The sequence below is a fragment of the Haliotis rufescens genome, unplaced genomic scaffold (assembly GCF_023055435.1).
Source record: "Haliotis rufescens isolate VD_foot unplaced genomic scaffold, xgHalRufe1.0.p SCAF_2, whole genome shotgun sequence".
Classification (NCBI taxonomy): domain Eukaryota; kingdom Metazoa; phylum Mollusca; class Gastropoda; order Lepetellida; family Haliotidae; genus Haliotis; species Haliotis rufescens.
The window spans coordinates 69983897-70010543 of record NW_025963890.1 but is presented as its reverse complement, the minus strand read 5'-3'; the positions used below and the strand labels follow the sequence as shown (position 1 = coordinate 70010543).

At 37.7% G+C, this 26647-nt stretch overlaps 1 protein-coding gene across 1 annotated transcript; it reads left to right on the top strand.

Moving 5' to 3' along the window:
• The first annotated feature begins 30 nt into the window (after positions 1-30).
• LOC124115380 (transmembrane protein 65-like) lies at positions 31-24657 on the top strand. Its single transcript, XM_046476330.2, has 7 exons — positions 31-431; positions 11800-11844; positions 16543-16610; positions 20636-20690; positions 21998-22040; positions 23119-23224; positions 24097-24657. The coding sequence occupies exons 1-7, from the start codon at positions 167-169 to the stop codon at positions 24226-24228; spliced, it is 714 nt and encodes a 237-aa protein (XP_046332286.2). The 5' UTR covers positions 31-166; the 3' UTR covers positions 24229-24657.
• The last annotated feature ends 1990 nt before the right edge of the window (positions 24658-26647 follow it).

Sequence of the window (26647 nt, the reverse complement as noted above, 5' to 3'; positions counted from 1 at the left end):
ACGGAAAGAACAAAACTCCATCTGATACAACAAACGATTTCTCCCTCGAACCCGGAAATCCGCAAGGGAGAGCACTGTAGTGTGTGTGTAGTGCTTTCGCAGGAGATTAGAACAGCAGACACTGCTAATCGATTCGCCTAACGCACAGAGGAATCTTTTTCTCGGGATGTCTTCGTTGACAGCAAACATGTGTTTGAGGTGTGTTGCTCTTGCTTCACGGCGAACAACTTTTCGGAAATTCGCACGGATACAAATGCTAACAGTGCCCAAAGTGACCGTTTCTCTTCCGATGTTGGCTCACAGCGGTTATACTCCAAGGTTCTATGACCACCAGACGGCACGGGATCTAATTTATTCTTTAAATCAAGATCAAAGAAACATTCTTCTCAGTGAGATAACACAGTTCGAAGAAGAAAGAGTCAAAACTCTAGGTAAAGTATATTTATATTTCCTCGTGTTACAATTCAACACTGCAAATGAAGGTGACACTGACAATTGTTTTTTCTGCCAAATACCCTTCAGGTCTTTAGAAAATATATGTATTGAAAAAAATATGTATGATAGTTGTATAAAAAATGAACGAATGGTACCTTTTCAATTGTGGTGATCGTAAACTTTATATGTCTCTTGTATTCTCAAAGAATTGGTTAAAAACTGCTCTTTCAGAATCTGTTTGCTACTCAATCTATCATGATCTATAGCATCCTTTAAAAACAATATTTATTTTTTAAATATTTTTATGAAAATATTATGTATACATGATACATATTAACGTATTATGTATACATAATACACAATACTTATTTACGATTCTTATGTTAGTTGTGTAACTCCATCGTTAGCCCTTGGACCCTTAAATGAAAATAGTGGCAAACACTTTCTGTGGCAGCTCCCATAAAAATGTATCATGTATGTTTGCATTGCAGTTTAAAAGTATCCCATTTTATCAATTGGAATACAAAATTAACAAAATTATTTAGCCAGGTACCCAATGTAGGTCTCAAGAGTTGGGTACAAAATATTTGATGAATACTGAAGTTGACAGAAGCGTTATCTTTGCTCAAACCTATACAAGTCAGAGTGCATGGTCTGAAAGAAATGCGAACATTAGTGACTTTTAGTGTAATCGCAGAAGGTTATTGTTATTGTCATTAGACTATATATGACAGGACTAACCATTTCTAACCACAGGTCCTGGTAGTCTTGTACCAGCCCTACTACTATTGTAGCTGGCATAATTGAACTGACACCAAAATTGTAATAAGTCAAAGGGAATTTACAACATTTAGATGTGTTCAAGAATATAAGTACATGTGTTCCTACAGATTTACTTGAACTATGTTAAGATCAGGTAAACACATGTTAGCATCAACACTCAAGATTGAAGTTTGCTGCTTATCATGCTAATCAAGTACTTTGGATAAGAAATTATTTTTGTTAACTTATCAAGTACATAAACTTGGATATCTGAGGTTAAGGATATGTTTTTTCATTTATGCGGAACTTTGTATAAGAAATAATCCATATTTAATCAGATAAACTCGCAATTAGATCAAGGGGTTAATAAAAAAGTCTAACACTTTTTCATGTTCCTTGTGGTTTTTAGTATTAATTTGAATGCATGGCTTCACACCTACATGTGATCAGCCCATTTAAATGTATGCATGTGTACTTTCTAGTTTCTTCAGATTTCATCAGATTTATTAAGTAAGTTTGAAACATTAAACATCTAGCCATCATCATATCACTTCAATGGATTATTTAGGATGTCAGAAGGCCAGACTGACGGTGTGTGACGAAAAACCTTTGAGACTATTAGCCTGAACACTGACTCTTAGCATCATTTTCAGTAGATTGTTGTGCTATTATCTGGACTATTACAAGACAGAGCATACTTTGACGAGACTTGAACTTAGGACATGTGGCCATTTTGCAGATTGGACAGAGCACTCCTTAGATTAGAAGGGTGGTCCTAATCATGCTTATTAGCACTGAGGTGCTGACTTCGAGGCTGAGTGAGTACAGTAGCACTACAGCTCCTTGTTATCACGGTTATCTCCCAAAACCCCTACATCCCATTTCCCCTACAACCCAGTTTCCCTACAATTAGTTAAAAAAACACGCGGCATTTACCTGTCTGGCATTATGAACTCACCTAAAGGAGAGATTAAGGTCTGGAGTAGAGGTAGTAGAAATGAAAGGGATAGAGCTTTAGGGGATTAGGGGACTTAAAGGAAAGTTAAAAAAAATAAAATTTATGTAAGTGTAATGAAAGATGCCTGTATGATGAGAAGACAATTTTTAGAAATTACAAAAAACAATAGGAAGAAACAATTATTACATTGAGAAACTGAGATGAGACGATTTACAGTTGAGATGAAAAATGAACATTTTGTTATAATGTATTATGAATTTTGAAAAATGAACCTTTTATTATAATGTATTATGAATTTTGAATAATATCGTAATCGTAATTAAATATTTATCTCAATCTATTCGAGTTTCTTGGGTTGTTCCATTGTATGAAATAGGTAACAGACTAGGGATTAGCAGTGCCATGGACCGTGAACTTTGTTGTCTTAAGCTGTAGGGGAAATGGGATGTAGGGGTTTTGGGAGGTTACCGTTATCACAGATGATGAGAAGGTTATGTAAGAATGCTAACGAGACTGATGCACAGGTGTGATGTATATTGTTAGTGGTAGGAGTACTACTGTCAGTGGTAAAAGTCTGTGTTTATGATTAATTGTGTTTTGCTGAAGCATTAGAACCATGCCTTGCTTTCATTATGGAGTTTGAGTGTGTGGCTTTGTGGGAATGTTTTTGATTGTTTTATTCCCTTTTGCATTAATCATGATGAATACCTATTACTGACATTGTCTTGTTTAGTTCAGCCTTATCTTTTTCTTTTGATTCAACTTCAACTTCGGTGAATTACCCGTTTAAGTCCATTTTGACCAAGTTTTTGACAGTGTAACATGCCGTAAAAACCTTTGACCAAGTTTTTGACGGAACTTTGATGCAATAGAAACCGATCCTATTTCTCGTCAAACTTTGCTCAAAGTTTGATAACGTTGATTTAATTTAGCCAATCAGACTCCAAAGAACATTTACCCCTTTTCAACCGGAAGTGCATCAAGTGAAGTCAAAATGAGTCAACTATTTTGGACTGACGAGATGTTGGAAGAATTAATTGACTTGTTTCAACAACGAGCAGCCATTCTCAGGACCAAATATGCCTTTGCCTACCCCGACACCGTGTTCTCAACATGGCAATACACAAACTACATATGACAATAGCAAACAATTCTTCGTCAGTAGCATCCACCCTGGCAAGATAATGTGACAGATGCAACAAAGTAAAGTTTTCTTTGACCAAGTTTTTGATAGTGTAACAGGGCTTTAATGAATATCACATTTAATTGATAATTGTTTGAACACAACTTTGCCTTGCTTCTAAAACTATTATTTGTTGTTAAATTGATAATAAGTCTTTGTATACAGTGAAATTAAAATACATATATTTTTTAATTATTGACCATGATAAATGTCAGGGGTGTAATCAATAGTACTACTGTATGAAGTGTAGTTGCATGGTGTGGCATAAATTGAACATTTGAAACAGCTATAATGTGATCTGATTGGAACTAAATAACGACCAATGGGACTATTTGATCAAATTCTCTTTAAGGAATGACCAGTAGAAACTTGGTGATGGATGTTGATGACTGGGTATGGTACCAGGCTGCTTCACACATTGTATGTATGTTGGGAACTAAACCCAGACCTTCAGTGTGAAGAGCAAACGGGTTATCCGCTACACCGCTGTCTGTACTGAGTATGATATGGCCTGGGGCCTGATCCACAAAGTGATCGCTGGCTACGACTGTTGTAAGTCCATGTTAAAGTATAGGATTTACGATCGTCTTTGTGCTACGATTGCTTTGTGAAACAGGGCCCTGGTCAAGGGGGTATTACAACTGACTGTCGGAGGGAGTGTTTCTTTTTTTTTCTTTTATTTCTTTAGTAGGTTACCAAGCTATGATAACAAACTTTATTTTCAAGTACTATGTCATCCCTTTTGGCCACATTCTCTGCAACTTGAAGTACGAAGAGAGACAGGTCCGAGGTCACAGTTACCTTGGGAATCCAACTATGAATGGCATTGTGTTGGAATTTTGTGCAAAAACATTTTTTGTTGTTGTAAAGTTGTTCCTTAATTGCTTAAAAATAACAAACATAGAAGGGTGTGATTAAGTTTAGGGTCAGATGGATCATGAGAAATGAGAAATCTGTTTTAACAAGCCTAAAGCAGTGATCGATGTGGAGATTCCTGCCAATTGTCAACACTGCATTACCCAAGCAATTCCAGCAGTAATGAAATTACCCACCCGATGTGTCAGCCCCTGGATATTTCATTTGGGTAATCAGAGTAAAAATGCCCTGAAGACATATGCCACACCATGTTCATGACAATGATAGCTCACTTATTTAGCTTTAAACTCAATACCCATGGGCAGCGACATAGGATCTTGTTCTGCCTGTTGTGCATGCTTCATTTCTATCTCAGTGGAGTTGATTGGTGTGCACTTAATCTGCAGGGGCACAATTCTACTGAATGTAATAACTATGTTTACTACTGCAGTGAACAGTGATTGCTTGAACTGATCCCGCAATTCATTAAATTAAATATATTGCTTACTGGAGGTAATCAATAAAAAAAACATATAGCTAGGGAATGAGAATGGATCTGTTCAAGGCTTTTTACAAATAAGGCTGACATGCACCAAGTGTATCTTCAGATGAAAAGCTTATGAACCAGACAAGAAACTGGTTGCACCCATAGCTGCTTACGGGGTTGGAAATGTTGCTGTGTAGTTATTATCAGAAGGTCAACTGTTTGTTGGAATGGTTGAAAAATTACTTAAATTGATTGATTTCTGTTATTCAGGGAAGAAATTATTATTATTATTATTATTATTATTATTATTATTATTATTATTATTATTATTAAAATGATGATGATTATTATAATGATGATGATGACAATAACAATAATGATGATGATGAAATAATAACAATAACAATAATGATGATGATGATGATGATGATGAAATAATAACAATAACAATAATGATGATGATGATGATGATGATGATGAAATAATAACAATAACAATAATGATGATGATGATGATGATGAAATAATAACAATAATGATGATGATGATGATGATGATGAAATAATAACAATAACAATAATGATGATGATGATGATGATGAAATAATAACAATAACAATAATGATGATGATGATGATGATGATGATGATGATGATGATGATGATGAAATAATAACAATAACAATAATGATGATGATGATGATGATGATGATGATGATGAAATAATAACAATAACAATAATGATGATGATGATGATGATGAAATAATAACAATAACAATAATGATGATGATGATGATGATGATGAAATAATAACAATAACAATAATGATGATGATGATGATGATGATGATGATGAAATAATAACAATAACAATAATGATGATGATGATGATGATGATGATGAAATAATAACAATAACAATAATGATGATGATGATGATGATGATGATGATGATGAAATAATAACAATAACAATAATGATGATGATGATGATGATGAAATAATAACAATAACAATAATGATGATGATGATGATGATGAAATAATAACAATAACAATAATGATGATGATGATGATGATGAAATAATAACAATAACAATAATGATGATGATGATGATGATGATGATGATGAAATAATAACAATAACAATAATGATGATGATGATGATGATGATGATGAAATAATAACAATTATTATAATCGTGATGATGTTGATGAAATAATGATAATGATGATGATCACCATCATCATCTAAAAGAACTAGAATCTGTACTTTACAAAGAAAGTATCATCATCATCATCCTCCTCCTCCTCCTCTTCATCATCATCATCATCACCGTCCCTTTCAAGGCTTTCATAATACACCTAAAAGCCAATCACCAAGCTATTGATCATGGTACTTCCTACACCGAAACTCTAGACATTTACACAGTGGTATTTCTGGAACAGACATGTTTTTAATCTTGACTGAAAACAGCTCAGTGATTATGTGATGGTGAGAGTAGATTGCTCCCCAGAAAAGACGATGTTAAAGAGAAACTTTCATGTACTGACACCAGGGAACACCAACACATGCTGTCACGTCGGCAAGAAATCTAGTTGCTGTGATCTTACATCTATATTTAGCAACTTGGGATAGGAATTAGATTTACACTGTTGTCTTTGAATATTGATTATTGAACCACATTGGGAAGTCGCTAATTGCAGAGCTGGAGGGCAAGAGTGAAAGGAAGCAACACAATAATCTTCCAGCTGCAGTGTGTCGCTGTCCACTAGGGCTGGGGCAAGTCCTAATTAACTACCCGGGTACCCAACTCTCTATAACCCTACCCTACCCTGGGAACTGTAGGTCTCAAGGGATGGGTAGAAAGTGTCCGATTGGGGGACTTGTTTGACCATAGCCCTGGCAAAATGAATTTAGATACACGTTTAAAACAATTTGGTCATGCATTCACTGAAGTTAACTGAAGATGAATTAAGTTTTATCTTTATTGAAACATATAAAGTCAGAAGGAATGTGTGCATAGTCAAAAAGAAATGTGAACATTTGTCACTTATAGTGAAACCATAGAGTTCTAGATAATTTTTGCCATTAAACAATATAATCACATGTCCAACCACGGGTCCAGGAAGTCCTGTGGGTTCTCGGGTCCTACTCAGTGCCCACCCGACCTGAGTACCCGACTTACCTGTCCCAGTCCTTGCATCCAGTCTTCGAAAGTCAAGGGGTTCTTGTCCTAATCCGTATGTTAAAGATTGAGTTTTCCCTTGATGCAGTTACTATGGTGACAAACTTCAAAAACCCAGGATCCTGCTAATTTTGAACACTGGTTTTCCGTGACCATGCCTTCCTGATGAGTGCGGTGTTGCACATTACGCAGTAAGGTCAAGGGGTGCTGAACCTTACCACATTGTAAAAGGGGTTCCTAGATAAAGCTCTTATAGCTTAGCAGGAATGCGCCAGGATTCCTTGATTTCCAACACTGATTGACATGTGGCCATTTATTGCATAAACATTATGTGAATGTAGCCGGGCACGGAGTCATCCCACAGATGACATCTGTACCTAGTCAGCTTGCTGACAGGATTAACCTCTTTGGTCAAAGCGTCTGACCTCAGATGAGAAGGTCCATGGTTCGATTCCCATCACAAGACTCAGAACTTTTATGGCCGCTATTTAGCGCCCAGCTTGGAGCAGACACGTTCATAATACATTTTAGTGAAATAAGTCTCAGTACCCTTCTAGGTGGCTCCTGATTGAGGAGTATGTAGCAGGGTGTGGCATTCTCCAGTAGATGACATCCAAACAAGGGTTCTTACCTCGGATCAGAAGGTCCATGGTTCGAATGTCATCACAGGACTCTGAAATTTTATGTTAATGCTGCTACACAATTATTCTTTATGATCCTTGGTTGTTCTCATGTCTAACTTCTGAGAGAAGGAATGACAGGACTGTATAAACATCAGGTTATCTCCATTAGCTTGTGAAAGTGCCATTACAGGAGAGAGCGAGAGACACTTCCCAAATCAGACTCTTTAGACTCAAATTTTCAAAAATAACAGATTACAGAAATTGAAAGTGGTATCGATTGATGCCAATGGATGGATAAGAAAGAAGGAGGACTAGTGTATTGCACAGGTGTGAACAATCACTTGATCAAGACTTGATCAATAAGATCAGCTCTGTGGGGGAAAGGTCACAACTGACCATTGCATGCATTTTAGTGATGTTTTTCTGCTGGAAGTTGTCATTTACACTATGTGTAGGTGGGCACGAGTGTTATCATCTTGAAAGACAAAATGTGGACCAGCATGGCGTGGTACATCACGTGGCTGCCGAGCATGTACATTAGCTGCATGCAGCTGATTTCTAATCATCTGCTTAGTAATTGAACTCTGATGGCCTGGCTGGCACAAGTGAACAGCAATCTGACTTGCTGTTTGGGCTCTATTTCTTAAAGCGTAGTTTCTGATTAACCAATCCTAGATGGTTGGTGCTGACCTAGAGCCCCCATTGTTATAAGGGATTAGACAATTGGCTTCTCATTCAAGCGACTGAGACAATGTTATGACGTACAAAAAAGTCTTGGTTATAATGCCACTCTGGTTATAATGCCACCCTGGTTATAATGCCACTCTGGTTATAATGCCACTCTGGTTATTATGCCACCCTGGTTATAATGCCACCTTGGTTAAAATGCCATTCTGGTAATAATGCCACCTGGTTATTATGCCACCCTGGCTATAATGCCACTCTGGTTATTATGCCGCTCTGGTTATAATGCCACCCTGGTTATTATGCCACCCTGGTTATTATGCCACTCTGGTTATAATGCCACCCTGGTTATAATGCCACCTTGGTTATAATGCAACCCTGGTTATAATGCCACCCTGGTTATTATGCCACCCTGGTTATAATGCCACCCTGGTTATTATACCACCCTGGTTATAATGCCACCCTGGTTATAATGCCACCCTGGTTATTATGCCACCCTGGTTATTATGCCACTCTGGTTATAATGCCACCCTGGTTATAATGACATCCTGGTTATAGTTCCACCCTGTTTATAACACCACCCTTGTTATAATGCCACCCTGGTTATAACACCACCCTGCTTATTATGCAACCCTGGATAATGCCATATTTTCCACTGGACAAATGGTGGCACAACTAAGGAGGACTGTACATGTTAACCTCATTTGCTCTTCATTGACCATGTCTATTTTATGTCACTAGTTCTCAGTTTCAAGATCTTGACTGTCCTGGTTGGAAATTAATTCCATGTTTCATTTCATTTTTATCATGAAAATCTGGATTCTTATGTCTTTGATGTTGTGAGAATGTTATTCAATATCGATTATTGTGCTTTCAGGTGGTGTGAAATCTAATGGTAACAATCTGCATCATGCAATGTGGAGGCTTGACATGCTCGAGTAGAATTAGCATCATGTACCTTATTTATGATGTGGCTTTTTTGTTTTCCTTTGGCCTTTCAGTATTTAACTAAGGAATGATTGATTGTTATTGGTTGGTAGATACGTAGACAGTTGACATCGCGAAAAGAAATACCTGCATGTGAACGCAAAAACCTAACATAACATGAATTAATAAATTCTTGAATTACTTGTTGTTAGTAGGACTGCCCCTTGATAAAATCACAAAACTCATGCAGTCGGGCATCAAGATGTTTAAATACTGTTAACAGTGAATTCACGGAAGTCTCTAATCCTTATTGGTGGGGGGGCGGTCGGGTAGCCTAGTAGTTAAAGCGTTCGCTCGTCACACCGAAGACCCGGGTTCGATTCCCGACATGGGTACAATGTGTGAAGCCCATTTCTCGTGTCCCTCGCCGTGATATTGCTGGAATATTGCTAAAAGCTGCGTAAAACCATATTCACTCACTCTAATCCTTATTGGACCTGTTAAGAGTGAAATTGAAGTCCAGTCTACAGAGCCATAACATATGACGTTATTGATATGAATTCGGACATTTTTAGTTCTAATTTTGCTGGTATTTTCTGCAGTTTATCCAACATGTTGTTTTCATTCTTATGATTATTAATTAAGTATGGTATGTTTTTATTCTGAACATACTTAATCTATTTTTTCACTCTGATATTCTATCCAAGAAGCAAAATATGCTATACTTCCTCCTATAACCTGATTGCCATGACAACCCCATCCTCAACTCCCCTCATCCAATGAAACCCCTCAATTGTAGCTACGGTAACCATATTCCTCTGTTGCTCCCTGGGAACATGATAAACGATTACACAGTGACAAGTCAATATCAAAATCGTTTATGGGGAGCAGCAGAGAGATATCGTTACTGCAGCTAACACTATTGATGCATGCAGATCAATTCTGATTCCTGCCCATAGCTATTCACACAGACTTTCAGATCGGACACTTCCTCGATTATCCAGTGTGTAAGATCTCCATTCTATAATGATCATACCTTGCGCCCCTTTGCTGACATACCTTTGTATCAAGTCAGGTTTAAAGGACACAGTGGTTACAAGAACCATCCAATCAAATTACATGTTTATTCATGATTGAGACAAGCAGCGATATCACCAGAATACAACTGAAACATCATCGGCAATACTTTAATATTTCTATGCCCCATGTTCCGTAGCCGTGCTATACCCATAAAGATCCGGGTAAGAATAGACCTTCAGCAACCCATGCTTGCTGTAAGAGGTGACTATGCTTGCTGTAAGAGGTGACTATGCTTGTCGTAAGAGGCAACTAACGGGATCAGGTCAGCCTTGCTGACTTGGTTGATGCATGTCATCGTATCTCAATTGTGTAGATCGGAGCTCATTATGTCAAACACTGGAATGTCTGGTCCAGAACTGATTTTAGAGGCTGCCATTATGTTGCTGGAATATTGCTGAGTGCAGTATTAAACAACAAACAAACAAACAAGTGATAGATGAACATATTGTATGGGAGGTATTGACAATGCTCAAATTGTCCATGAGGACTTCACTGTCCTTGCACTCCGGAAACTATATTTTCTAACTTAGCATTTTGTTTGTTTGTTTCAATTATATATATCAAGGCTTAGGAAAGGGTTTCAATTTTGAATGTACACCTAAGTCGAATTTGCATTCAGAAAATCAGATTGGTTTTAGAGTTCATGAGTGGGAGAAATTTTGAGTTAAGTGATAAAAGAGACGGAGATGATGACGTCACTTCTGAACCAAAGCTATGGTGGGAATTGGACCACTGTATATTTTATGATAGAATGGAGATTTGAATAATTGAGGATGGGTTGGACTCTGCTTTTGGTGGATGAATTTGAAATATAATGGCCGCTAAAAAAGTTATTAACTTGGTTAAGAAATTAATTAGAGATTAACCAACAAGCTAAGAGAATTTTCTGTTCCAAGTGAATGAACAATGTCTTGATCCTGGCGAAATAATGCATAATTCTGAGTTTCCAGCTGTTTTTTTCGATATATTATTAATTATCATTGCCATTTTAAGAAGAAAAATAAAGAAAAATATTTATAATGTCAACCCTACGGAAAGCTTCATTGAAACATACGGTTGTCCAGGTGATGTTTTGTTATCAATTTGTGATGTCATCAAAAATGGATGACAAACATTAGCCTCAACGGTTTTGGAAACTCATCTGATAATCTTAGACTATGTCAGAGCAGATATGTCTTTTCAGTCCTGGAAATATGGTATATTTTCAAAAGAAGTGAGTCATTATTCAGTGTAAACATATGTCATATTATGTGTGTGTGCTTGCTTGTGTGTGTGTGATGTATATATATTTTTATGTTGGTTTGCAGATTTAGTGTCATGAAATAGCCATGGTAGGGAAAAATAAGAATAATAATGTGGATATAATTATCATGGATTAGAGCTTTTCTCAGCAGCTGTGTCAAATCCTTTCCTCACTGCTCAAGTTTCTGTTTAACGCTTCAAGTGTACAAGCTTTGACTTTTATGTTTCGTGTTAACATGGGCTGATATTTGATGATGTAGTAATGTGAATATCAAATGTGGTGTGGTGATGCCTGGGTTAGTATCATTATCCAGTGTACATGTATCATATGGTTCAGTTTTATGTTTCACTGTTTTGTCATTTGATGTTTTTCTTCTGCAGGCCTTGACCCTCCTGTGCCACCAACGTCCACGCAGCTGCGCCTCTGTAAGTGTGTGTCACCGCCAGCTGCCACCAGCTGCTACCAGCTGCTGCATGGTGTCCTGAGGTTATCGATTATGTCCCACGGATGAACTAGCTGTCATTCAGGCTTAATATATTTACAACTTACTTCACCTTGTTCAGATTGTTAATAACCAAGCGCTGGAAAAAATCAGAATTTACTGTAAATGCTTGATGAACTATTAACCAGCCATGCTGCTAAACCAGTCGGGAAATAATTTAATATACACATGATGTATTAGTTAAGCACCACCTGATTCAAAGTCCAAAACTATTGACAAACCCTGATCTGAACCCAATTTAATGCCCTTTGGAAAACCTGAGCTGTCAGATGAGACCAAGAGTCCCGCCATACTATTATGATATGTGAGATAGCTGCACGATAAATTGCAAAGCAGAATGAAGAGTGAAGTGTGGTTTATTTCACAATACATTGATCTATAATGACGTCATTTCTTGAGATTCAAAGATGCACTCGCAACTTGATCATGTTGATGACATTATTTTTTAGAGGGAAGTGTCCAGTGAGTTATTCTCCATACATGTAACTCAGCAACGCAGATAAACGCAATAGCCGAACGATCGCATCCAAAAGTGGGCGAGATATGACACTGGGTATTGAGAGAAAAGCTACAGACAGTCGACATGAAAATTGTGAGAATATACAGGAAATACCAAAATTAACACCCACTGTTCCTAAAATGGACTTGTTTGACATTGCCGAGTTAGGATTGTATTCAGGGGGTCATCATAATTTAAATACGAGAAAGTATTTTTATAAAGCTTGTACAATTTATTTACATCCTTAAAGGGGCTGTACAAAATGTTGACATCTCATATAAGAAATAAATCACTCATGGTCGTTGTCTATTGTACAACAAAACATACAGGGATAATAAGCCATGAGGGGCGCATACAATAAACACGGCTTAAAAAGGAAAAAGAAAAAACATGATATGGAGATTGAAGTTTAACAATACTTACAAATGGAATGAGAAAGCAACACTTCAACGTAAGACGTGATCTTCTTTCTCAACTTGAAAATTTTGAGTCAAGAACACAAACACCACCCCAAAAAGTAACAACAGAACCAATACCACAGTTATCGATGTCTGGCATTTGCGTTTTAAATGAGTATCCTGAAATTCACCTACGTTAGGGGTCCAGTGTGTCTTGTAATGGTGGAGACTACTGACAGCACCTAAGGTGCAATATTAGTGCAAACTGGCCACATAGGAACATACTGCTACACTTGTTGAAAAACAGAGAGATCAATCACTTTTTCAATTTAATTTAAACCCATGGGCTTAAAAGCATTTATTTTTCCATTTTTAAACCCATGGTCTAAATAAGGAGGGGGTTTAGAAACAGGCAGACCCAGTACGACCTATGTTAAAGATCACTGCCTTGTCAGAGTGCCTCTTAAGCATTGTCGCCTCACGGCAATCAGATATGTCATTCTATTTAAAATACGAGACCTGCATCACTTCGGGCTTTCCTCCCACATTAAGCTGACACACCGCGATATAACTGGAATACTGTTAAAAGCGGTGTTAAACCCAACTCACTCATTCACTCACTCACTATTTAAAATACATAAAATATAGTATGAGAAGCAGTTTAGTGTATCATTGAAAAATGAAAAAATCCCTATCAAACGAGGAGTAGTATATTTGTATTATGGCACTGCCTGGAGACCTTTTTTCATTATTTAGCTTAGAATTATTTTTTTCGAATCTTTTGAGTGGTCGGAGGTTGAAATAAAAATGATATGAAACTCTTCACTTCTTTATGGTAAGAATATAGGGTTGAGAAATATATATATATATATTTTACGATATACATCTTAGTGAAATTTTGTTTTCCACATTCCTGATATTTTTGGTGGTAGGGTTTGAAAACCAGCAAAAAGAATCAGTAGTGCTTTGCAACATATTTTAAGCCTATCACTATTATGCAGCGATGCAGCAGACTATCTAAGACTAAGTCCCATTGTCATAGATACATGTACAACACACAGTGAATTGATTCCCAGTTTGCGACAGGGCTGACAGGGTGTGTCTAGTCACTTCCTGTAAATCTGCTATAGGTGGCGGGATCAACAATGTATTGACTTTCCTGCTGAAATCATCTTGTGTTTGGAGACTTCCTGTAAATCTGCTATAGGTGGCGGGATCAACAATGTGTTGACTTTCCTGCTGATATCATCTTGTGTTTGGAGACTTCCTGTAAATCTGCTATAGGTGGCGGGATCAACAATGTATTGACTTTCCTGCTGAAATCATCTTGTGTTTGGAGACTTGGGAAAGACAATTACCTGGAAAGTTTTATCCAGATTACAATTTTTATCCAGAATAATGGAATTCACAGACCTTTCTCTGACGACCCATCGCCTGTAACTTATAGCTTCGTCGTCAATGTATTGATGTTCCTAATGACATTGCCGTTAGTGTTTGTTGGACATGAGGAAGAAATTCTTCTTGTCTCTTCCTCTGATTAAAGTGGTCGTAATGGACGTCAATGGCTGGCAGCAATCTATAACTAAGGTTTCTGGATGATTGGAATAGATCAGTGTGGGAACCAATCTCACAGCCATACCAGCAGACGTCCTAAGTTGTATTTTGAAGACCCATTGACCACAATTCCTTTTTAATGTTAGGATTTGTGTTGTAGCTGTCTGTATGGGTAGACATTTTCTGATTCTATGTAATCATGGTAATGTTATGTTTCGTCATGTAGAGTTGCATCCCTTGGGCATGTCAGAAACCTGTGATTGTGGGTTCAAATTAGGGCAAAATTTACTTCCCGGGTACACCCCACCCCCCACCCACCCCTATTATCCCACCCTACCCAGGTACCTGTTGTAGGTCTCAAGAGATAGGTACAAAATGTTCGATTGGGAAACGTTTGACTGTACTCCTGTCAAAATGTATTTAGATATAGGTATAATCTGATCTGGTCATGCATACACTGAAGTTGACTGAAGTTTTATCTTTATGCAAACATATAAAGTCAGAAGAAATGCGTGCATAGTCAGAAAGAAATGTGAACATTTGCCACTTACAGTGAAACCATAGAGTTCTAGATAATTTTTGTCATTAAACAATAGATCACATGACTAACCTTGGGTCCGGGTAGTCCTGTGAGTACCCGGGTCCTACTCAGTACCCACCTGACCCAAGTACCCGAGTTACCCGTCCCAGCCCTAGTTCAAATCCTAGTTTGCCCTGTTTATGTTTATATTATTATATATATTATATCAGCACCCTACCAAGCTAATTGGTTTTCACAATAAGTCGTAAATGTCTAAGAACTGCATGTCTTTGGGTTTTCCTCCGACATCAGTCCGACATGCCGTAGTATATACCTAAAATGATGTTCAAAACTCAAACTTAAACCACTCACTCATTCACTAAAGTGACCCAATCAGCTTATCTTACAACACCTGATCATCTCATCTGATGCTGTTATTCAAGTGATATATGAAAATGTTTAAATTGAAGAATATATTTTTTTGAAATATCTGGAAATATTTGTATTTTTATCGAAAAATCAATAGAATAGGATGTTACATGTGTCTGTACTTCAGGTTGCCAAGGAGTCATGCCATTATGCCTGAAAAAACACATGACCTTTGATGTCTTTGCAAAATGTGTCCAGTGCTTCAAAACAGAAACCGCACATAGAAAATAATTTAAATAATTTAATATCTGAACACTTTTCAGAATGACACCTCCCGCTAATATTTATGATACTGGATAAATCCGAGTGTTATATTTTTTTGGTGATGCAACAAAACATTGTGCTGACTAATCATGTTAATAGGTTTGTATTGTCACCACTGGTAGCTGTTAATCTCATTGATGACTGTCAAGTACCCCAGGCTGGGAGACAATCCTGAATTATTGATTGTATGATCTGATATTTGTTGTAACCTTAAACCAAGCACGTCTACTAAAAACATAGCAGGATGAGAATTGGGAAATCTATTTCCAGAGAAGAATGTGAGAGGACAGCCAAATGTGCTGTTGCAGCTGTTGCTACCGATGCTATAGTTGTAGTTGTAGATGCTGCTTAAGACAAGGCCATGATACATTAATTATTAGATTGTCATCCCTGTCTTCAGTACCAAACACCACGTGTCACAGGATTGCATGACCCAGGATTTGTAGCATGTTTTGGGGACAGTATCCATTTTCTTCATGTCCCATCCTCCCCCCCTCCAAACCCCCACCCCACCCCCACCCCCCACACACATTCAAGTCAGATTCTTATCATGACATGTAAATCATGTAAATCTAATAATTAATTTATTTTGGCCTATGAAGAAGTAGTATATTTATTTTGATGATCTGTGAAATATGTTGAGAAATTGTCAATTGATGCAAACAGAAAATGTTCTTGTTTTAAACAATATTATTTATTTTTAATAAATATTGAAAATTGAATTGGTCAGCGGGTTCAATGCCTTTCTAAAGATCTCGCTAATACATTAGTATTTTGTATTCAAAATATGTTATTCATATAATTATCCATTCACAACAAACAGATGATGATGAAGAGTAGAACTACTGTTCAAAGCACCCTTGATACTTGCTCCCTATTTTCAATAAGACATTTAGCAAGGAGGAAGGAAGAATACCATGTGGGAGCTGAAACCTATTACTTTTCTTTCTGTTTCAGTGGCTTTCCATAATGCTCTGCCATTCATCGGGTTCGGCTTCTTTGACAACTTCATCATGATCGTCTGTGTAAGTCCGCACAGTTCAAATCAATACCCATTCAATTATTCAGTGCAGCTGTGGAAATGCCTCTGTAATTATTGACATTGTCTACAGGCAATTACAGCACAGCTATTTTACTATCAGCACCTTGGCCCCTCCGTCAGGGGGATACCTTGTCAAAGTCAGCCTCTTTAGATCCAGATTATCTGAGATGTGGATGAGATTCAAACCATCATATTGCCATGGGGTGATGAGGATGATATTAGCCTCAGCACTACACGGAATAGGCTTCAGCAACCCAAGCTTGTCGTAAAAGCCGACTATACATGTCATAAGAGGCGACTAACAGGATTTAGTGATGGATGATGTCATCAATCTCAATTGTGTGGATTTGTGCTCATGATTTTAATCACTGGATTGTCTGGCCCAGACTCGATTATTTTCAGACCGCCGTCATACAGCTGGAGTATTGCTGAGTGTGCCATTAAACAACAAACAAACAAAAAAACAAACAAAAAAACAAGAAAACAAAACAAGGAAATAGGTTGAGTACTATGAATAGTACTTGATGGAGACAGAGACATTTGTTCAGTGTGACATTTCGGTAGAGATGCTGGTACCGTTGTCAAGCATGCAACTCTGCCTTCATTGATATCTTCTAGCATGCCACGTAACATTCTTTAAGACATGCTTAGTGTCCCTCAAAGAAGTTTTAACAGCATCCTTTGTGTTTTGCTGGTTGCCATGTTCTCATATAATATCACACGTGGCCCAGTTGTGTTATGTTATCTTCCTGTGAAGATCCGGGTTAGAATTGGTCTTCTGCAACCCATGCTTGTCATTAGAGGCGACTAACAGGATTGGGTGGTCAGACTCGCTGACTTGGTTGATGTGTGTCACCTCATGCCACCAACTGAACAGATCAATGCTCATGATTCAGTCACAGGATTGTCTGGCCCAGACTTGATTATTTACAGACCACCGTCATATAGCTGGAATATTGTTGAGCGTGGCGTTAAACAACAATCAAACAAACACATCTTATGTTATCACATTGCAATCACATTGTGAGAAGCGGTTAGGTAACAAAGACTGATATTACCACCAATCCATCTGTAATTTTTTCAAATGGAAATTACATGTTATTACACTTTCATTACTCATCCTATTTATTTTTGGAGTCAGCGTTTCAAGACTTGATAAAAAAATAATAAAGGAGGATTGGTTTTATTACCCATAATTTTCCCAAATTATTTTTCATAAAGAAATTTACTTGAAAAACCTGAGGACAAAATATTTTTATCCAGCAGTCTTCCACCCTTGCAGGCTATCAAATAGCCACTCTTTGGCATTATTTAAAAAAATGTGAACTTAAATGTTATTTTTTGTACACATTCCTGTTTTTTAGTTTCCTGAATCTGAAAACATGGAAGACCAAAATAGAAAACTTGAAACGCCATTCTTTTTCTTTAGCACAGATTTCTTTTTTAAATATAGAACCAGAAATCTATTTGTGTACACTGCTGATTATAAACACCACCCACCTCTGTTTGATGAAAAGGTCAAGATGATTTATGTATCGCAGAATAAGTGGTTGTAAATTGGAATGACTCGGTAAGGTATTGTGTCGACAATCATTTTGGGATTTCTTTGAATAGTTTTCCATTTCCATTGCTAGTCTAAAGTTCTGATCAGTTACTTATGGAAATTGCCAGTGCCATGAAGCTTAAGATTGTGAAAATCAAACTCTGTTGTAATCTGAATCAGAATATTGATGGCTTGTTGATCTCTAAGCATTCAACGGGATGAGATGGAGGGGACATTAGTTTCCTCAGGATGGACACTCGGATGAATTTTATCTGACTTTGACATCTACAATGAACCCACTCACATTTTCCTGAAAGTCTCTTGAATAATGCCAACCAGTGCATTGACCCTGATAAATAGAGGTTATCACGCGAGTGTGTTTGGGGATGGTAAATATCCTGCATTAGGAATAAACTTTGTATTTTGCGAGCCTTGGCGAGCTAAATACATAGTGTTTATTACTAATACAGGATATTTACCATCTCCAAACACACAAGCTTGAAAACCTCTTTATCATATAATGTCATTCTTTAATTCTGTGCTTCAAAATCGCTTTTCCTCTCTCACAAACATTACCGAAACATTGCGAGTTTTTCATGAATGCGCGCATTAATATTTATTACGTCACAGGGTAAGTGATGTGTCAGTCGGACAGTGACAGTAGCCAATATAGTTCCAACTGACATCTGTTTCTTATACAATGGCGAAGCAACATATACGCAAAAAAACAATTGTTTTTATTTGCCTTTCGCGGCAATCCATCGGTCTATCCGCTAGAGTAACTGAGGGAAGCTACTCTAACCCTAGTCTATGAGACGTCACGGCCACGGTCAGACGTTGTTGACAGTCGGTCACAGCGACAAAACGAAACAAGGTAACAATTCAAACATATTTTGGCCAAATCCAACTATTTTAATTTGTGGAGAAGGTTTCAAGCCGCAGTGGTCTACAGGCACAGATATGGCTACTGATCCCGCTTGGCTAGGCCTCGTGCCCTCGCAAAATTGTTTCGAAATTTATATCTCCAAAGTTGCCAAAACTTATAAAATGCCTTAGCTATGTCACAGTTAGACACTGATTTTCAGTATGTTAGACTGTTCTTTTGATAATGATAGCAATTATCCCTGTAGTTTATCCAGATTCCCGATTGTTAATTCTGACTCGATCGCCGAATGACGAGGGCGACGCCATGTTTGTATATAAACAGTGAAAGTAGTCCCTACTTGACCTTTGATATTTGCATCTCTATCCGCACATGACCCCAAGGGATATCGTTTTTATCCGTTGGCTTTATCCTGCCGAGAAACCTACCCATTATATGATAAAACAAATTACCCTGAAGCTTTGAAGACATTTGGAGAATTGAGAGAAAAATTGGAAATTTGTGTGTATTTTCCAAATGGTTTGTGGCAGAATGGGTGCCCAGAAACCCATGCTTGTTTGAGGTACAAGACTTGAGATTGGGTGTCCAGTAACCCATGCTTGTTTGAGGTACAAGAATTGAGATTGAGTGTCCAGTAACCCATGCTTGTTTGAGATACAAGACTTGAGATTGGTTGTCCAGTAACCCATGCTTGTTTGAGGTACAAGACTTGAGATTGGTTGTCCAGTAACCCATGCTTGTTTGAGGTACAAGACTTGAGATTGGGTGTCCAGTAACCCATGCTTGTTTGAGGTACAAGACTTGAGATTGGGTGTCCAGTAACCCATGCTTGTTTGAGGTACAAGAATTGAGATTGAGTGTCCAGTAACCCATGCTTGTTTGAGATACAAGACTTGAGATTGGTTGTCCAGTAACCCATGCTTGTTTGAGGTACAAGACTTGAGATTGGTTGTCCAGTAACCCATGCTTGTTTGAGGTACAAGACTTGAGATTGGTTGTCCAGTAACCCATGCTTGTTTGAGGTACAAGACTTGAGATTGGGTGTCCAGTAACTCATGCTTGTTTGAGGTAAAAGACTTGAGATTGGTTTCACTTATTCATTCCTAGCTGTCCATTGTTATCAGATAGTATTGAGAAGTGTATACATATCATACATGCTGGGCACCACAAAGAAATTGTAGTTTCACATGATTTTTTAAAAATAGAGTAGGAAGGTCAAATATATTTTTATTATATATTTCGTTGTACAAAGCAATCTCAGCACTAAGGTGATCGTAACTCCTAACCTTAGCATTTACTTATGACAGTCGTAGTGCTAAGGTTGTTTTGTACAACGGCACCCTGGTCATCAGGATACAACTTTTGATTGGAACCTGACTCTAAATGTGGAATCAGTATCGAATTGTCATGCAAGAAAATATGAAAGACTTAGGGTTGGTGGATTGTTAGGGCCGTTATTGATGAGTATCATGACATATGGCTGTAGTACAGATTAGTTATTACAGACAAACATGTATTTGGAGGTTTAATAATTTCCTGAGAATGCAGACACAGATTCCTACATGGTGTGTGTGTGTTCCAGGGGGAGTACATTGACAGCACGCTGGGGGCCGTTTTAGGAATCTCCACAATGGCAGGTATGTGGAGCTTCGGCTGACCGTTGTTGGCCTTTTTCATTCTGTTGTTGTTGTTGTTGTTGCTTTAAGTATTTAATTGGTCGCCTTCAGCCTGTCTCTCTTTGGGACTCATGTGTGTGAGTAGGGTACACATATCTATTGCGAGTATTCATAGAATTTCTGTTTTTGTTTAAGAATTGACCTTCACTTTGTGTGAGTTCATAGACCGATAAGCCGATAACCGATAACCGATAAACTTCAAATTAAAAAATTATATTGATATGATTTCTATTTTCGTATATTGATATAATTTCACTTTTGTCTTTGGCTGCTCTGTTTATATACATTCGAGTAGCTGTCCATCTCTCAGAAATAGAGTTAGTTTGGCCTTCGCTATTGCATCTCTTGGCTCTATGAGATCTATGACAGATAGCGGGTCTAACCGCAATTCTTGTTTTAACCGAGCCAGGGCAGGGGCATGGTCTTGACATCCCAGTAACAAGTGTGCAATAGATTCAGGTAGATTGCGATATGGACATACTTTGTCATAGTGCTTTTTGTGACTGAGTCAGGCTTGTTTCATTTCTGATATACTGAGGGAGGGACAAGACTTGGCTTTTTGGCAGGCCTAGCACTTCCAGCTGATATGCTGTGATGTTGATAGTAGGACAGAAGCCTCCTGGACATTATCCTGTACGGACAAATGCCCTTGACTGACACTAGGTCAAAAGCCCCTACATGAGCTATCAGCTATTAGTGGCGGTCGGGTAGCCTAGTGGTTAAAGCGTTTGCTCGTCACGCCGAAGACTTGGGTTCGATTCCCGACATGGGTACAATGCCTGAAACCCATTTCTGGTGTCCCCCGCCGTGATATTGCTGGAATATTGCTAAAAGCGGCGTAAAACCATACTCACTCATTCACTATCAGCTATTATTTTGCTATATATATAAGTAATTGTCTTACTAACAACATTAAATAAATGTTGTGAAAACATCCACAGATTTAACCAACTTGTAAAATCAAGCATAAACAAACAAACAAACAAACACTCCCAGTATATGCTGTGTTAAAAGACTAACACGCTGGTGTGTGTAGTAAAATAATAAAATATTTAAAAAAACTTATATCTTCTGTTTCTCAACACACTGGAGCTCTATTGGCCATATTTATGTCAGTATTGAGTGCCGTTCCATTTTCTATCCATACTACTAGCCAATGAGGATTACCCGTATATGAGGAGTTTTACTTGCCCTCAGCACAATTTAGTAGTCTCAGGCTAATGGACCAGCATGAATTACAAAGGATTTTACTGTTGCTTCTGTTACAGCTGCTGGCTTGGGCAACTTGATCTCTGATGTTGTTGGACTCGGGTGAGTGATGTTTTGTTACAGCTAGGCTCCAGATAAGTTTACAGCCAATGACTATTACCTAACATGTCATCTTTCACCTTGGGTATTGATAGCTTTCTGTGAGTATTCAGTGTAATTTTCCTCTCTCTCTTGTATATGATTGAACCAGCAATTATACTTATATTTGAAATAAGTCTGAGACCTTGAGAGGTTGTGCTTCTGTGTACTATTCACTGCTGTGGAGTTCATGTATACGCGATGCCTAAAAACATCACTACGCGAGTGACTATCGATGTTAACTGGGATTTTGTAATAAGACTGGATAAATAAAAAGAAATATGATCCTAAATATCTTTTTTTCTAAAATCATCTTGCATCAATTTATTTTTGGTGGCAAACAATTTATTTCTTATTTTCTGAAGCTTATATCTTTTTCTTGAGCATTTTCTGGGACAATTTTCCCCCAATAAAATACAGGTATGCAAGCTGGGAGGCAGCATTGGGTAATTGCGTACTGCATTGTTTGACTGTTCAGGTTGTTTCAAGCAGATTTGTGTGCCAGCAACTCTAAATCAATGGTAATAGCAATTTATTTTAGCGTATCAGGAGCTCTGTACAATATATTACGGTTGTGTGTTTCTCTGGTACATCAGAGATGCAGAAAGGTTATTGTGACTGATTTGTGTGGTAGTCTATTTTAGTGTGGTTAAATTATTTAATTGTATCATTCGCACCTGTACATGCTGTTTACAGTTGTGTGTGAGTTGACACACTTGTCTAGAGTCATGTGGTTTCTTGGAAGATTCCGGGGTAGAATAGGTCTTCAGCAACCCATGCTTGCCGTAAAAGGTGACTATGCTTGTCGTAAAAGGCAACGAACGGGATCGGGCGGTCAGTCTCGCTGACTTGGTTGATGCATGTCATCGATCCCAATTGCACGGATCGATGCTCATGATATAAATCACTGGATTGTCTGGTCCAGACTCGATTATTTACAGACCGCCGACATATAGCTGGAATATTGCTGAGTGCAGCGTTAAACAACAAACCAAAATCTTGCAACTTGGTTTAACACACAAGTGTGTAAATCTATTTCCAGATCTGCCTCGTATGTGGAGAGGCTAGCAGCAGCTGCGGGTGTTAGAGCACCCGCTCTCACACCCCCACAACTCGACATGAAGTCCACGCGACGGTCGTCAAGTTTTGTAAGTTATCTCCCTTGTCATTAAAAGGATTGCCTGACAACATTTCCCAAGTACAGTTTGCACTTGAAAGAACCGAAATAATAATTAATTTGAATAATTTCCTAAAAAAAGTTACCAAAACACACACACAAAAAGTATTCAAAACAAGCAATTTTTCAATCAAACAAGATTTTAAGAATCAATCATTGAAATTTAATTATTTTGACGTTTGATTTTTACCGGGCCAGGTTTATTCGTAAAAACTACAAAAAATTTACCTTGAATAATATTGCACAACAGGTATAAATGCTGATAATGTCACTGCAAATGATTTATTATATAGCCACTGAGTGCTCCATTCACAAATGGCTTAGGTATAGGCATTGTGTAACAAGACCAGGTTTACTTGAATATATTGCTTGTTTTGACAAAAATGTTTTTTGAGATATTGTACTTGTGATGTGTGCAAAAATGAAATTAGGTTTGGAGGTGTGGTGAAATGGGGTTTAACATCACACTCCGAGCAGTCCTTATTTTATCGCCTTAATGCAGAGCGCCAGGCAGGGTAACAAGTACCTTATTTTAACATGTTTTTTTAGATATTGTACTTGTGATGTGTGCAAAAATGAAATTAGGTTTGGAGGTGTGGTGAAATGGGGTTTAACATCACACTCCGAGCAGTCCTTATTTTATCGCCTTAATGCAGAGCGCCAGGCAGGATAACAAGTACCTTATTTTAACATGTTTTGATGTGACTCGGACAATGATTGGCCTTCCGCTCCCCGGCAGATGCTCCATCCAATGGACTAAGTCCTTGATGTATGTAGGCCATGTGTTAATTAAGGTCTTCCAGCCTTCAGTTATGACTCGATGACTAACTTTCGTTGTTTCAGGGCAAGATATTTGGTATTTCTTTAGGTTGTTTGATCGGTATGTTCCCGCTGTTGTTCTTCCACGATGATGAGAAGAAGACCGAGGAGAAGTCAGAAGGTGAATCAACAGAGTCCTCTGAACAAGCCAAGTGAGAAGTAGTGGACAGGGAAATAGCATCTCTCCATTTGCAGCATTCACAACACTGTTGGAACAGCAATACTCAGAGGCTTGTCACCGGCATGTTTTGGCGAACATGGGGCATATAGCTGTAAACAGCAGGAAATGAGTCTTGTGTACAGTTATCGGTTTTGTAAATTTGTGAACACTAAAGTAAAGCGTAACATGGAAATGGCGTTTCATTTCCAACTCCAATTAAGTTTGTAGAGTTAATCACTGAAAGTGAGAATGAAGATGGTCATTCCTTTTCAAACAAAAGTTCACTTTATATAAGTAACATTTTGTTCAGGTTATCTGCAAACTTAACAAAGGGAGGTAACTGTGCTGACCATTTGACAACACCCCTTGTTAATGATCAATCATCTACAAAGTTTAGGTGATGATGCTGCTGCTGATGATCATGATGATGAGGGTGGTGATGATGAGATTGATGAGATTTATGATGGTGGCTTGTAATTGCACAGGGTCACAGAATGTTCCAGATGCAGTATGCCTTTTGTTGACTATTTTCTATTCATTAATGACACACCAGATTTACAGTATAGAAATATAACAAAAACAGTCAGTATTCAGAATGAAAGGATGTATACCAAATCTCACAACGTATGAATCTGCCTCTAGTTTGATAGTAATGACTGTTTTATTTGTTTATGACTACCTTTTTAGTTGTTTTTGAATGTTGCCATAGCAACATTACTTTTGTTATGTTTACTTTTCTGTAATTTAATCTATCATAAAAATCAAACTGTATATTTGTTAAGATAAAATCGTGAATGAAAGATGTAGATATCACTACTTATGAAATATATATCTGTTTATTTAAATACGAAATGTGAGAAGGTGATATAGATCTTGGATCCTTCGTAATATAACACGTACATTTTGATGGCCTTGGTTGGTTTTAAGGATAAGCAATTTGGTAATACTTCCAGAGATTTATGTCTACAGAAAATTACTAAATAAACGGATAAGGAATCATGATCTCAGAAAGCTCTGCACAAAGTGTTTTCTGGAAATAATCATATGCTGGTTTATGTGGTGTACCATTACTGAGTTTTCACTAAGGATGCAGACTGCAATGCCATCTGCAAGTCACACTGATGAACTAATCCCCCATTACTGCTGACATTGTTGGATTAGAACTTTGATGTTTTCTTACGGCCTTAGCAGTGGACATAGATGAATATGATTAGGCAGAGAGCACACTTTGTTTAGTACAGGTGAAGATAACAATATTCCATTCTCCTCAGGACTTTTTTCACCAAGCTTTGATTTCATCAAGCCATGAGTGTTTTGTGAAAGCAGACTTATAGCATGGAAATACTTAAGCTTTACTATAGAGCAAGGAATCACTGACTTTTTTGTGTCATTTTTGCAGCAGATGAAAAATAACCCAAATCCTACCATACCTCAGACTTGTCAGTAAATAGGTCTAGTGACTGTTTCATCAGTAGACAGGACAAGACAAATATCTCTGTAGTCTGCAGAAAACAGTTGAGTCTGCTAGACTGAAAATTGGCTCTCAGATAATTTTCAGATTTCATGTTACGTTGTCAATTATTAGCTGAGCTTACTGATTGTTACTAGACTCTGGCGTTGGACAGTGTCTAAAGTCTTGTACTGCCTTTGTTAGACTGGAACAGTTCAGCATCCAGGGTAGAGAAGTGTGCAATAGCGGCATCTGTGTCCTCATACCAGGCAGTACCTAGGATTGATAAGACTGACCAGTGTCCATGAAACCCTGGTCATCTGGACAGTGTCTTTCTTAGCCATATGTTCTGGATTAACGAATCCTGAGTACCGGTACGTAAAATGTCCCAAAGATGGCTGTTCCCATGAGATGTCCAGATCAACAGGCTCTGGACTGGCAGGGTTTCACTGTCTATTGGGTACCAAGTATGAATGGTCGATATGCTATCATTCTAGACATTCTTTGTTATTTATTACGCTATATGTATTTTATTGTATTTCTAATTAACTTGCCTGTCCTATGCTATAGTATCATTGTGTTAAACATATATAGAATACTAAACGAGTTCCCGTGTAATACCAATTTTATTAAACGAGTGAATAGTTGTGGTATCTGACTCGCTTTCGCTCGTCAGATACCACAACTATTCACGAGTTTCATAAAATTGGTTTTACACGGGAGCGAGTTTAGTATTTTATATATTACTTGCCATTTATAACGTTTTTAGAATTATACTGTTGAGTAGCATAGGCTGACACCCACACGATCAACGGCATAGTCAAATTGAGTTTAACAGAGTAATACTTCAAACACGTCAAAAGTTGAAACGTATGAATTTAATTCCAAACAACGGTCCACCTTTAGAATTCACAAAATTATCGTAGGGCTAAGACTGTCGTTGCGCTACAATACGATCGCCTTGT

Coding starts and splice junctions, on each gene's coding strand:
- LOC124115380 (XM_046476330.2), top strand. CDS start 167: ATGTCTTCGTTGACAGCAAACATGTGTTTGAGGTGTGTTGCTCTTGCT. Junction 432..11,799: donor AGAAAGAGTCAAAACTCTAG/GTAAAGTATATT, acceptor TTTCTTCTGCAG/GCCTTGACCCTCCTGTGCCA. Junction 11,845..16,542: donor GTCCACGCAGCTGCGCCTCT/GTAAGTGTGTGT, acceptor TTTCTGTTTCAG/TGGCTTTCCATAATGCTCTG.